Here is a 14241-nt window from a genome sequence, read left to right on the forward strand (position 1 = left end):
TATTCGAGGCTCACAATTCTTTGTTCGATATTCGAGGATTCTATTGTCATGACTAAGTTTAGTGTATGACTCTGACACATGTTTTAGGAATTATGGATCTCCACAATGGTATGATATTATCTACTTTTAACCCATGATAATTCCCTAAATTAGCTCACGTGTAACTCACTTGGGTTTAAGTTCTTTCTTTTCTTAGTTATCAAACGAGTGGGATAATTAGTGGAAGAATATACCATATCTGTTTTTGACTCTCCAAAGCCGTGTATATAAAGATCACTACAATTTTTCCGTAACTTGTTTAGAATCTCTTCCTTCTTTATTCACGCAAGCTGCAAATTGGGTAATTGATGTTGAATTTTCTAAATTATTAGTGCAAAGTATTGGTATTTAAACAAAAGTGCATTTTCCATCCAAAAAGTTCTTGAATTCTTTTACAAAGCAACCAAATTTGTCTTTGAACTTCATACATATATGCTTAAAAGAGAGAGATGAAATATGTAAATATGCCCATTTTTTAATTTTAAAAATAGTATGTAATAAATGGATGAAATATTTGCCTTCAAAGAAAAATTGTTATAATGCTGACAAAGGTGTATACGTCCAATAATAGAAAGAGAAATGTGGACATAGTCGCATATTCCAAGAACATGCACCAAAATATGATATCATTCAAACAAATGGCGGACGCATATGGCCATAAAACTGGCAGAAAAGGCCAAAAAGTTTTACAAAAGCCCAACCCATTAGGCACTCTAATTCTCATTGGGTTAGTTAGAATGGGTTCAAATTCAGTCCTGACAAATGGGTTCAAATTCAGTCCTGACAAATGGGTTCAAATTCAAAGAAAAAGACACAAACCTAACAGAAAGAAGAAAAAAAAAAAAAAAGAGGTCACCAACCTTTTTTTCAAGGTTTTAGAACGTGTCTAGTAGATAGAGGTTTTTTTTCAAGGTTTTAAAACGTGTCTACTAGACAGGTTTAGGACAAAAATCAAGTATTTGTACTATATTTGCTATATTTGCTTCTAACGCAGCCATAGAATCCAACAGCGGTTTGTGGCTAAATTAGACAGAATTTACAAGATGAAGCTGTTTCTAGCTATTTACTATCACAAAAGACTAACTTGGGAATGTTTTACTCATCTGTTACTTTCTCTGCCTCCTTCTCTGTAATCTCTTCTGTGTCTTTCTCATCCTGAACAAAGATCCCACATTAGCATTTGAATGAATAATCAAATGGATTCAGACAGTTGAGAGCTCAAATCTCACATCTTCGTTCTCAGCGTTTCGGGTTTCCAAGGCTTTTTCGTACTCTGCTTTCAGCTCAGCAGCTTTATCCTGGTAAGGCTTCTTCTCCTGTTCAATCAACTTAAGTTTTAAATGACAGAATTCATAAACATAGACGTGCTTTTAGATGGCAAGTAATCTCACTTCATCAGTCATTGATTTCCATTTCTCACCACCCTCCTTTGCAACCTGAAAAGATTGAAATACTTGATCATGAGACAGAGCATACAATAATTTGATCCCTCGTCATAATTACTATATCAATACAAGCCCACCGCTAACAGATATTATTCTCTTTGAGCTTTCCTTCCCCTCAAAGTTTTTGAAACGTGTCTACTAGGAATAGATTTTCACCCTTATAAAAAAAGTTTCGTTCTTCTCTCCAACCAACATGGGAACTCACAATCCACCCCTTTCGTGACAGCATCCTCATTGACACTCATTTCTCTCTCCTCTCACCGTTACTACACAAAGCGATATGGGTCTGTGCTAACCTCTTTAACGCCTTTAGACTCAGGATTTGCTTCTTTAAATGACTTTCTGAAGTCGTCCCTGAAGTATTACAATTATTTGAAATTCAGTTAAAATTCAAGTAAATAGGAAATAATACTATAAATCTAATGATTCTGACAATTGAGAGCAGAAGGAATGTGGGAAATTTGCATACATGAAGATAAAGAAGGCTGTAGGAGGGCGCTTGGGGGCATTTGGATCTTTGTCTTTCTTCTTCCTCTTGTCCGTTTTGGATTTAGTGGCTTTTGGTTCCGATGGTGCTGATCTTTTCCTGTAGTTAATTTAACTCAAAACATCAGCTCAACCAGGTAAGAATAAAGAAGAACGTGCAGAGAGAGGAGCATAGCGACGGATAAGACACCTTTCAGCTGGCTTTTTAGCTTGAGTTTGCTTCTCGACAGTCTGAGCCTCTACAGGAAACGAGAACAGTAAGAGTTCCAAATCAGAAAAGAATCCCAAAGAAAAAAAAATATTCACGAATCCACACGGATATTACCTAAATTCATTCTAATTTTGGTATCGAGGCTACAGCTGTGCATGCTGATTAGGGCGGCCGGAACACTTTTGCCGCACTCATCACTGTAACGGCCAGAAATCAACCATTCAAATCAGAGAAATCAGAGAAATCAGATTCTTCCATTGTCAAGAAACTTAATGATGTTTTCATTAACTATCAAAATCAAACTAAAAGTGCGAACAGAAAACCACACATTATTATTGAATGAACAACAAACAAAAGGAAAACACCGTAAACTGTAATCTCTTCCGACAATAATCGAAGAAATGGAACGTTAGGAAGGTACAGTACGAACACACCAATGAAACCAACAAAAAACAAAAGCAGTAAAAACACGCCAAGTTATAAAGGTAAGAAATAATCGTACATCAACAAGAACATTCATAACGAAAGCAAATATTTCATTCAACTTTAAAACACAATCGGAATAAAACGCAAGCAAAAAGACAAATATTATCAATGCCAAAGCAAAAATCACTCCAAACACAACTTGTTCCGAAAATATTCGAAGAAATGGAGTGTTAGGAAAGTGTAACACAGACACGCCGATTCAACCAACGTAGAAATCAAAGCATAAAGAAAACAAGTTACAAAGATTCAGGAATGTGACTCCGTCCTCTTTAGCTCTCCAACCAGTCGGTGTACAAACCATAACATCCATAGAGAAAATGGAAAGAAACACGCACCATCGAGCAAAAGCACTGCCGTCTTTGGCTCTCACAAGGGAAGGGCCAGTGGTGGCGGCGTCGGAGGGAGCAGCATCCACTCTCTTCCTCGAACTCGACGATCTTCGAACGGCCATTTCCTCTTCTCCGCCGCTGAATCGGTGACTCCGAAAATGCAGAAGAACTGATGGTAATGGGAAGTTTTTCGCGGTGGAAAAATCAAGTGGCCACTGTCATCTAAATTTTGGCGCCTTTAATCCTCGCATGTTATATCGTTTCACGAAGATCTCTGACTTGGATCAATCTTCTACCGTTGATTTTATACAATTTTGTATCGACGTTCCAGATTCATACTCCCGTCAAATGGGCCTTTGATAAACCTGGGCTAGGTTATTGGGCCTTGAATAAACCTGGGATTGGGCTTGCGATTGGGCTTGGGCTTGGATGAAACTTTTAAAGATTTTTTAAATTAACACTTTTAAAAAATAATTATATAGCTAATTTCTATTGAAAATTTTTCCTTTAAATGATTAATTACCACAAAAAAAAAAAAAAAATTGAAGATCAATTTTAGAAACAAAATAATATTATCTATGAGTAATAACAACGACAATAATAATAAATAAATAAAAGTAAATCGGGTTGGCATATGAAATGGGGAAACATGTTTACGAGAGATCGAGATGGATTCCACCTCAACCGTGCCTAGTGTACGACGAGCAATATCACATAATTGTTATGGGTGTTTGAGGTTGAGTTGGATAGGGTCGAGACATTTTTTAGATCCAGTTGTAAATTTTTTCAACTCAAATAATTCTTATTAAATAATGAACTCAACTCGATCTAACATGGTTCAGTTCATTTCTCAACTTTGTGTGCTTGATTTAATTAGACTCGTTTAGGCACCCTTGGTCTATTTATGTGCTTGATTTAGTGAAGAATTTGTCCGGGTGTGAAATTGGTTTGAAAGAGGCTTATTAGAGATTTTCTAACGTAACTTTGTTTAAATAGGGTTAACGTTGTGGATTCACATAGGATCTACTGTTCGTTCACGTACCGTATGGATATTACAGTCGTAAGGAATTATTCAAATATGCAATGTGGTTCAAGAGATGTCTAAATTACAAAATACGAACCCTATCTCGACCTTGTTTCCTCCCCACCTCCTAAAACTAATATGTAAGTATACTCTTAATCACATGTTTTTACCAATTTGAGCTTAGCTTAACTAGTTTAGTCAGCATGTCTTCTAGTCTAAATTAAACAAAAAAATCGTAAGAACTCTCGTAATCAAAGGGTTCGAGCACATGAATAGCTAGCATAGAACGTTTATGAGGTGGCTAAGTCAAATTGGTCCTTTAATCCGACCACGAGGGACCAAGCAATCATGCCATAAATAACCTTTCACAAACTTTGGATAATAACCCATTATCATCAAGAGGACCCCTCAACTCCTTTTCTTTTTATAATTGAATATGAGAATTACGTTACCTACTCCTGATATTCATGACTTTGAAAAAATCAATACATGTTTTAGCTTTTCTCGTCCTCGTTTTTACCTCCTATTTCATTCTCCGTCCCTACAAAAAATTTCATTTATTTGTTCAGGAATTGTAGCGGGACTCCCTACAAAAGTTCGCACTGATCGGGATTTCCTTGGATTTTTTTTTTTTACCAATATATACATTTTAAATAATTTTCAAAAAAATAATTTTCATTTTCTAATATAATTTATATTAAGAAAATGTAAGAGATCCTAATAAATTTAAAAATATTTTATAAGAAAAAAAAAATTATATATATATATATATATATATATATGGAGTAGCATAGGACCTAGGGGCGGGAATTGGGAAAGAATTAGGGTTGAGGATGAGGATAGATAATATAATTTTCGTCCCCGGTCCCCATTTAGCTATCTGAGAAAAATCTCTCCCCTCTTATTTCTTCATTAATCAGATATTTTTCATCTCATCCGTCCCATCCGGGATGTGTTTGGACGATATTGCCCTTCTAAATAAAGGTAAAGGCTAGAAAAAATAATTATTTTTTAAATATTTGCATTAGAATTTAGATGTAAAAATGACGTCATATTTGAGTAACAATTATTTGAAGAAAAAAATGTGGGAGAAAATGAAAGTATTTTATTTGTATATCCAAAATGATCCTTTGATTGATTCTGACTAAAGCTTACACATTGCCTTTATTTGATTCCTTCACCTTTCACAAATTTCTTGGGCAAATTTTTACTTTTTGGGACATAAAGTAAATATGGGAATTAAGTGGGCACTATGGTTAACATCACTCTTTTTTTTTACCTTATTTTGTTTATATTTACTTTTGCATCAATAATTAGATACGTGTCGATCTTTAGGTCAATATTTTTCACTACATTCGATAGTTCAACATTTGATTTAATTGGGGCGGTGCACGGGTTGAGTTGGATTGGAGAAAACTTTTGGACCAACCCGAAAGTTTAGGTTGGTTGGATAGGTGACTCACGGAGAACGAAATATTTTTGTTAAGAGTGTGGATATTTCTCCCTAGTAGACGCGTTTTAAAACGTAAGGCTGACGGTCATATGTAACGGGTTAAGACGTACAATATCTGCTAACCGTGGACTTGAGGTGTTACAAATGGTATCATAAACCAAATACTGGGTAGTGTGCTAACGAGGATATAGGGCCTCCAAGAGTGGTGGATTCTGAGATCTCGCATCGGTTGCAGAGGAGAACGAAGCATTTCTTATAAGGGTGTGGAAACCTCTCTCTAGTAAATGCGTTTTAAAATGTTAGGCTGACGGCTATATGTAACGGGCTAAAACGAACAATATCTACTAGCAGTGAGATTGTGGTGTTACAAATGGTATCGGAAACCAAACACTGGGTAGTGTGCTAGCGAGGACACAGGACCTCTAAGGGGGTGGATTGTGAGATCCCACATTGGTTGCAGAGGAGAACGAAACATTTCTTATAAGGGTGTGGNCGTAAGGCTGACGGTCATATGTAACGGGCTAAAACGAACAATATCTACAAGTGGTGAGATTGTGGTGTTACAAATGGTATCAGAAACTAAACACTGGGTAATGTGTTAGCGTGGACACAGGGTCTCCAAGGGGGGTGGATTGTGAGATCCCACATCAGTTGCAGAGGGGAACGNAGTAAACGCGTTTTAAAACCGTGCGGCTAACAACAAAACGTAATGGGCTAAAACAGACAATATCTGCGAGCGATGAGTTTGGGCTTCAACCCAATTCAATCTGAAAATAGAGGCCCAACTCCAATTTAAGCATTTTTAGGTGTTTGATTAGGGTTCAAAGTTACCGCACATTATAAACGTCAAATATTCTTAATTTTCATAATAATCTTAAATGGTACGGTTGAGTTGTAACGCTATTTATGGTTTGGTTAGGTTGATACGACAAAAAAAAAAAAAATGTTAGCTAACGAGCCCGACCCTAAACCCTAAACTCAACCCTAAACCCTAAATTCAACCCTAAACCCTAATATTCGGGCTCATTAGTTAAACCCTAAACCCTAAACTCTAAAAAAAATGTTAACAAAAAAATTAGGGTCGGGCTCGTCAGTTAAACCCTAAACCCTAAACTCTACCCAAAATTTAAAAAAAAAAAAAAAAAAAAAAAAAAAAAAAAANCCTATGGATGGGTTTAGGTAGTCCAAATTAGTCGGGTTCTCGGATCATTTGAACACCCTTAAATCTGACAGGCTAAATCCGATTACCAAGGTCTCATTATTTGACCTACGAATTCTAGCGAGAAAAAAAAACATGTTTTTAAAAGCTTATTTTTAGCCTTTTGAATTTGACCGAGAATTCAAATGTCTAACACACATCAATACTCAGAAAACTAGTAACGAAATCATTCTTATCTCGGGTACCTAGTAGATTTTCCAAAAACATCTCTCCAAGACCTCGACACTCGACACTCGACATTTTTTCTAATCACGAACGTATAAATGTATGCAATGCCGAATCGTTTAACTCGTCCCGAACGAAAAAAGGGGCGACAAAAGTAATGAAAATTGATTTCACAATGTCATAAAAAGAGGAAAAAGCAAATGGCTTTACAAAAGCTCATTACTTGAATGAAGCTCAAAGGCAGACCAAAGCTCCTAGTGATGGCTTCACATGTCTACCTTAGTGGTGGCTCCCTTACTTCATCATTTCAACACCTTCAATTATTTATTTATTTATTTATTTATTTATTTATTTATTATTTATAATAAGTTAAAAGCTTAAAGGGATCCCTTGGAACCTTACTGCTCAAATACCCTAATTTTTTTTTTTTTTTATTATTTATTCACATCTCCCTTTTTGCCCATTCTTTTTGACCCACTTTATATTGCCAATGCTGACCCTTTGTTTAACCATGGTTAACCCCTTTTCGACTCTTCGATTAAATTTAAAGTTACTTTTTTCGATCTCGATTAGAGTTTTTATGAGAGCTCACATCGGTTGGAGAAGGGAACGAAACATTCCTTGAGAGGAAGCCGTTAAAGAGAAAGACAATATCGGCTAGCAATGAGCTTGAGCTGTTGGACATCCTCTTTCATTTTCTCATTGCCAATGCTTGACCCTTTCTTTAACCATGGTTAACCCCTTTTCGACTCTTCATTTAAATCTAAAGTTACTTTTTTTAGATCTCGATCAGGGTTTTTGTGAGAGCTCACATCGGGTAGAGAGGGGAACGAAACATTCCTTGAGAGGAAGCTCTTAAAGAGAAAGACAATATCTACTAGCAGTGAACTTGAGCTGTTGAACATCCTCTTTCATTTTCCCATTGCCACTGCTTGACCCTTTCTTTAACCATGGTTAACCCCTTTTCGACTCTTCGTTTAAATCTAAAGTTACTTTTTTCGATCTCCATCAGGATTTTTGTGAGAGCTCACATCGGTTGGAGAGGGGAACGAAACATTCCTTGAGAGGAAGCTGTTAAAGAGAAAAACAATATCTGCTAGCAGTGAACTTGGGCTATTGGACATCCTCTTTCATTTTCTCATTGCCAATGCTTGACCCTTTTCTTTAACCACGGTTAACCCCTTTTCGACTCTTCGTTTAAATCTAAAGTTACTTTTTTCTATCTCGATTAAGGTTTTTGTGCGAGCTCACATCGGTTGGAAAGGGAAACGAATCATTCCTTGAGAGGAAGCGTTAAAGAGAAAGACAATATATGTTAGAACTGAGCTTGAACGGGTATAATTTTCTGTCCAAATATAGAAAAAAAAAATGGTTTTTATTTTTTTTATTTTTTTATTGAGTTCGGAAAAAATATTTTGTGGGATGGTAATAATTTTATAGTGCAGTTTCTTTTTGGTGGGTTCGGGTTTTTTTTTTTTTTTTTTTTTTTTTTTCACGTAAATTATGTTTTTTTAGTGACTATGTAAGAAGAGCAAATATATTTAGACATAAAATTAGAGATGTTCCTACCCTGACCTCGTTTACCTAACGAAATTTTTTTTCTCCCTCCGTCTATCACGTTTTCTGTTGTGATTACCCATCCCGTTCGAGGCAGGTCCATGGACATGTGTACGTAGATAGTCTTATTAGTTACTATACTAAAAGTTGACGTATTACAAACATTTTCGGAGTGGGGGACTTACTAAACATGATACCTTTTAGTATCGAGCTTATACTTTAACCTAAAAAATGAAACCGAGCATTGTTTAGTGGATAAGATAGTAGTTAGGTAAATGTCTACTGTTCGTCCGTTCCTAATGGTTGAACTAAAAAAATTAAATTAAATTAAAAAAAAAAACTATTCAAAATGACAGATTTGCCCTTTGAATTTTGATTAATTAACAAATACTTGGCCCAAATCCCACAAACCCATTAGCTCCATCAACGGAGATTTGAATCCCTTCTTGTTGGATGTTCCCTATTATCGACAATCCCGACGGCGATGCTGCGAATGCGAAGCAAAATGTCCCTTCTCCGTCCACCGGAATCAGAAAGTTTCTCGCCGGCAGCGTCAGTATCGGTCCGCCGGAGAAGTAGAATGATACCGTCGGTACCCTAACTGATACGAACCCGTTTAGATCGTAGCATGTGTCGAAGATTGATACCTCGCGCGATCGTGGTAGGTTCGCCGTTTGCCCTATGAAAGTGTCTCGAAATGCTTCGTATGCCGGCACTGGCAGTCTCGTCACGGCGGTGCCGGTGTCCATCACCACGCCGCCGTACCCTAGATCGGTGAGTTCGAAGATCTGTTCGGGTATTGGAACTCGGATCCCTCCGACTCCGAGACCTGAAAGCCCTACGTAGTAGAAACTTGGAGCGCGTGGATTTCTGATTAAGGGAACCCACGCGCCGCCGACTGGCATAGCACTGCGGCCGAACTCCAGCGTTCCAGTGGACTCGGTTCCTCGACTCACCAAGCAGTAGCTGAACGCGCCGCCGGTCTGGCCGCCGAGTTGGCCAACGAACGACATGGCGCCGCCACCGAGGCCGAGCAACCCGGCGGCTCCTACGAACATTCCACGGTTCATATGACCGCATCCAATCGCGATGTTTCGGATCAAGACTCGGCCGAAAGTTAGGGTTTCTAGAGCGAGATTGCCGCGAGTGTATGAGCCGTCACCGTACGACACCTCGTACCGGCACCGGCCGTCGTTGCAGCCGGCGTTGTCAAGACGGCCGCATACCGACGAATCGCAGGAGATCCCAGCGTAGGAGGCGGAACTAGCCGGGTCGAACACCGGGTCAGATTGTTGGTAGCATTCGCTGCAGGGCTGGCATTGCACCCAAACAATGTCGCTGCCGGAATCAATCACCACGTATTGGCTCCTCGGCGGGCTGCCGACGCCGATCCTCACAAAGTACTCTCCGCTCCCCTGTTCCGTGCCGGAGATCACATCGGAGCCGAAATCCGTCACCTGCAAAAGGTGGAACATACAAATTTTTACCTCCTAACCTTTTAAATATAATCTATACGGCCATTCAAAGGAAAAGCTACAAAATCTTGAGTATATTCATATAAATTGAAAGGAGGGCAACTGCCTCCCTCCTTCCTTCCCTGTCAGCTCCCCCCCCAAATCACCTGCTCGTCACTGCCATTGGAAAGCCGGCGGAGCAGAGAAGAGACTCTTTGGACGTCTCTTCCGATACGCTCCTTGAAACGGCGACGATGGTCGGGGTCGAAGTTGAGGGGCAGCTTATCTCTATGGAAGAGCTCAAGCTTCCATTGATTCTGAGTACTGTTGTCAATTGGAGGGTAGTTTTCATAGAGTTCAAGGTCCTGTGGTAGTCTAGATGGCTTGATTTCTGTTTCTTTGATTGTATCTTTGACATGTAGGAGTTGGGTGGCCGGGTAATTAGCCACAAGGCCGGTGGCCACCGTGTCGACGGCGGCTCTGGTTAAAAGAGGAGGAAGAAGAAGGAGGAAGAAGGGTAGCATGGTTTTTTTAGTAGTTGAGAGCTTGAGAATGAGAAATGATGGCTTGAAAGTGTGGGAAAATATGGAAGGGAAAAAGAGAGAGTTTGTGGGGTTTGGAGTATGATTAGAGTTCTAATGGTTTTTGAGTGTCTCTGTGCAGAGAAATGGAGAAGAAGCTGAAGCTGAAGCTGAAGCTGAAGCTGAAGGTAGTGTGTGTGTGTGTGTGTGTATATAGATTGTATAGATATAAAAATGTGTTCCTTTTTGCTGGTTGTGGCTGATGATGGGCTTTGTTTGTTTTTACGTAGACTTTTTGAGTGTGTTTGAAAGTTTTGTATAATGTTTATGTTGACTATAGGGTGCATGCATGCTGGATTACACCTATCTCTCCCTCACGAAAGCCATAAAGAAACCCGTGTACAAAATTTGTATCGGTATCGGTATCGGTACGTAGGTTGATATTTTTTTGTTTGAACACGTGACTAACTCGAAGTAGTATTACAATCGAACTCTATCCTACTTCTAAATGATTGTGAAAATGAAACATATTTGACTTTTGTAATTCTTATTAGCATTAAGGTAGATAATTATTTTCTTTTTAAAATAATTAACAATAGACGATTGAGTTGAGTCGAAATTTCATTTGAAGATATACACGTAGAGGCATGGATGGATGAATGAATCTCATGCATTTTGCTTTATTGGCTTTAAATGATGAGCCTCTAGTCTTGTGCACAATCATTAATACTCTTTCTATCATTCTTGTATTTCTCTCCCTTCTAAATCAACAACTATTTAAATTTCATTTTTAACATTCTTGTAAATTTATAATTTTACCTTTGAATTAGGAAGGTTTTGTATATTTAATCGTTATACTTCAACCGGGCGTTCATTAGTCACTATTTGGAGGTTTGAAAGTTCATATTTGCAAGGTTGAAGTGAAGTACGAGATTGTCATTAATAAATTTTTCATATTTCATTTCAGGGTCAAGTGTTGATGAACACATTGAACTATCCATGTGGCTGAGAGCCCTCACAACCCAGGCACAACGACGCAATTACCAGGGACGCGCTCTACAAATAAGCTAATAGCCTGTCGTGCGAGCCTCTTATTGGGGCTTGCTATGCCAAAAGTGAGAGGAACCCCATCCCCCTCTTTCCTGTTTTCGACCCCATGTCGCCACACAAGAGGGACATGAGGACGTAAAAAAGGGGATCCTATCAACTCGTTACGACCTAACAAAACTTTATTTATTATTTTAATTTCGTAACTCTTTTTAGTGGGCATTTGAAGGTTGGGGTTTCTTTTATTTATTATTTTAATTTCGTAACTCTTTTTAGTGGGCATTCGGAGAGTTGGAGTTTCTCAAAATGGTATATAAAATTAAAGTCCATTCAAAGTTCAATCATAAAATGATTCAATTTAGAACAGGATTCCAAATCTTGCTTTTAGATCTTTGATCTTGGATCTAATTCTAACTTTGATCAAATAGATCTTTTGAGTGGTAATCTAATTCTATCTTTCTCTCCTCTTGATCCAAATATTGCATAGATATTAATTTATTTAATTACAGGGTTCTTGCTTCGACAAAATCTTAGATCGTTGGCTGAAGAGAATTGAGTCTATAAGAATTTTATCTCTTTGAACACTGTTAAATACAAGATAAATTTTTTTTAGAACGGATAACGCTTTCCACCACCGACTCCGAGAAAGTGAAGCCAAATCTTTGTTTGTCCATACACATAAATACACTTCGAGTGGAGGTTTGAAAGTAGAAAAAGAAAATGTGGTATACAAGCATGAATGCATTAAAAAATAGCATTAGGCTTTTTCAATAAAGACCCCATGGGAAAAGTTTGCCTCATAAACCTATTTAATTACAATCAAAAGTAGTACTTACAGCAAATACCTTCAATTAAAGAAACACTTAACCAAAGCAATTATTTTAAACACAACCCATAAGAAAAGGACATCTTCTAAAGCTCTCAGGTATAAGGTCAAGGTAGAGTGGTTCAAAACTTCCATGCCCATAAAACTAAATCAGTCATCCAAAATAGGAGCAAAAAGATTGTGAAATCCCACGTCGACTCAAGAGAGGAACGAAACATTCTTCTTTATAAGGGTGTGGAAACCTTAGTAGACTCGTTTTGAAAACCTTGAGAAGAATCTCAAAAGGGAAAGTCCAAAGAGGACAATATTTGTTAGCGGTGAGTTTGGGCTGTTACAAATGATATCAGAGCCAAACATCGTACAATGTGTTAGTGAGAACCTTGAGCTCTGAAACGGGATGGAAACCGAGCGGTGTGCCAGCAAGGATGCTGAGCCCCGAAGAGGGGGGGTGGATTATGAGATTTCACATCGATTAAAGAGAGGAACGAGTGCCAACAAAAATGCTGGGTCTCGAAGGGAGGTAGATTGTGAGATCTCACGTCGGTTGAAGAGGGAAATGAAACATTTTTTTATAAAGGTGTGGAAACCCCTCTCTAGCAGATGCGTTTCAAAGACTTTGGAAAAGCCTAAAAATGACAATATCGGCTAATTGTGGACTTGAACTGTTACAAAAATAGACCTACGTTAGCATGTTTTACGTTAATGACTCAGGTAATATTTTGGTCTCACATACTTCATGCACAAATTTTCAATTCTGGAGATTTAGGAAGAACTGCAAGAACATTAAAAATATAGGGATCAAATCTTCAACAAAGATAAAGGAAAGGACCAAAATGCAACAAAAGACAATAAGTGTGTTCATCAGCAAATAGGATTCCTTTATCAGTGAACAAATGCATCAGTGATTAGCTAAATAATAATCAAAAGTGTTGGATGTTATCCACTTCCAAACGTAAAGGCATTGCACAGAATGATAACATAAACCAACCACAGCCCACCAATTGTGTCCATTTGAGACCAAAAATATGGCATAACCATAACAGATTATAAAATTAAGTATAGGAACCGAAGACATGTACGAGCGAGCTCAATAATTGAACCATTACCACCACATTTGGCCTACCACTAGTAGATATTGTCCTATTTGGGCTTTCCCTCAATGTTTTAAAACGTGTCCAATAGGGAAAAGTTTTCACACTCTTATAAAGAATGCTTCGTTCCTCTCTCCAATGACATATGATGAAATTGGAACGATTAAGAGAAGATTAGCATGGCCCCTACGCAAGGATGACACACACAAATCTAGAAATGGTCCAAATTTTTAAGTCTGCGACCGCCCAAGCCCCACTGTTAGCAGATATTGTCCTCTTTGGGCTATCCCTTCTGGGCTTCCCCTCAAGGTTTTAAAACACATCCACTAAAGAAAGGTTTTCACACCCTTATAAGGAATGCTTCGTTCTCCTCTCCAACTGATGTGGGATCTCGCAATCCACCCCCTTGAGGGCCCAACATCCTTGCTGGCACACCTGGGCTCTGATACCATTTGTAATAGCTCAAGCCCACCCCTAGCAAATATTGTCCTCTTTGGGCTTTCCCTCAAGGTTTTAAAACGCATCAACTAGAGAAAAGTTTCCACACCCTTATAAGGAATGCTTCATTCTCCTCTCCAACTGATGTGGGATCTCGCAATCCACCCCCTTGGGGGCTCAGCGTCATTGCCGGCATACCACCCAATGTCTGACTCTAATACCATTTGTAACAGCCCAAGCCCACCGCTAGCAAATATTATCCTTTTTGGGTTTCCCCTCAAGGTTTTAAAACACATCAACTAGGGAAAGGTTTCCACACCCTTATAAAGAATGTTTCGTTCCCCTCTCCAACCGACGTGGGATCTCACAAGAACTCTAGAGCTCATCCGCTACTCTGTTGATCGAGAGATATTTCGAACATAAACACGACAACTACATTGGCACAATCAG

At 38.5% G+C, this 14241-nt stretch overlaps 2 protein-coding genes and 1 non-coding gene across 3 annotated transcripts; 1 reads left to right on the plus strand and 2 right to left on the minus strand.

The window, feature by feature from the left end:
• Positions 1–668: 668 nt before the first annotated feature.
• On the minus strand, positions 669–3214 carry LOC111792423 (high mobility group B protein 7-like). Its single transcript, XM_023673883.1, has 8 exons — positions 3003–3214; positions 2296–2378; positions 2161–2209; positions 1954–2070; positions 1781–1838; positions 1431–1475; positions 1269–1355; positions 669–1194 (listed from the first exon to the last, which is right to left on the minus strand). Exons 1-8 carry the CDS (start codon positions 3116–3118, stop codon positions 1135–1137), a joined length of 615 nt encoding a protein of 204 aa, XP_023529651.1. The 5' UTR covers positions 3119–3214; the 3' UTR covers positions 669–1134.
• A 5541-nt stretch (positions 3215–8755) lies between these two features.
• LOC111778859 (protein ASPARTIC PROTEASE IN GUARD CELL 2-like) lies at positions 8756–10819 on the minus strand. The gene is made up of 2 exons (XM_023658852.1): positions 10036–10819; positions 8756–9871 (listed from the first exon to the last, which is right to left on the minus strand). Exons 1-2 carry the CDS (start codon positions 10390–10392, stop codon positions 8795–8797), a joined length of 1434 nt encoding a protein of 477 aa, XP_023514620.1. The 5' UTR covers positions 10393–10819; the 3' UTR covers positions 8756–8794.
• A 2660-nt stretch (positions 10820–13479) lies between these two features.
• LOC111782916 lies at positions 13480–13585 on the plus strand. The gene has a single exon (XR_002813234.1). It is a non-coding gene; the product is annotated as a U6 spliceosomal RNA (small nuclear RNA).
• Positions 13586–14241: the final 656 nt, after the last annotated feature.

This window comes from Cucurbita pepo, chromosome LG01 (assembly GCF_002806865.2).
Source record: "Cucurbita pepo subsp. pepo cultivar mu-cu-16 chromosome LG01, ASM280686v2, whole genome shotgun sequence".
NCBI lineage: Eukaryota > Viridiplantae > Streptophyta > Magnoliopsida > Cucurbitales > Cucurbitaceae > Cucurbita > Cucurbita pepo.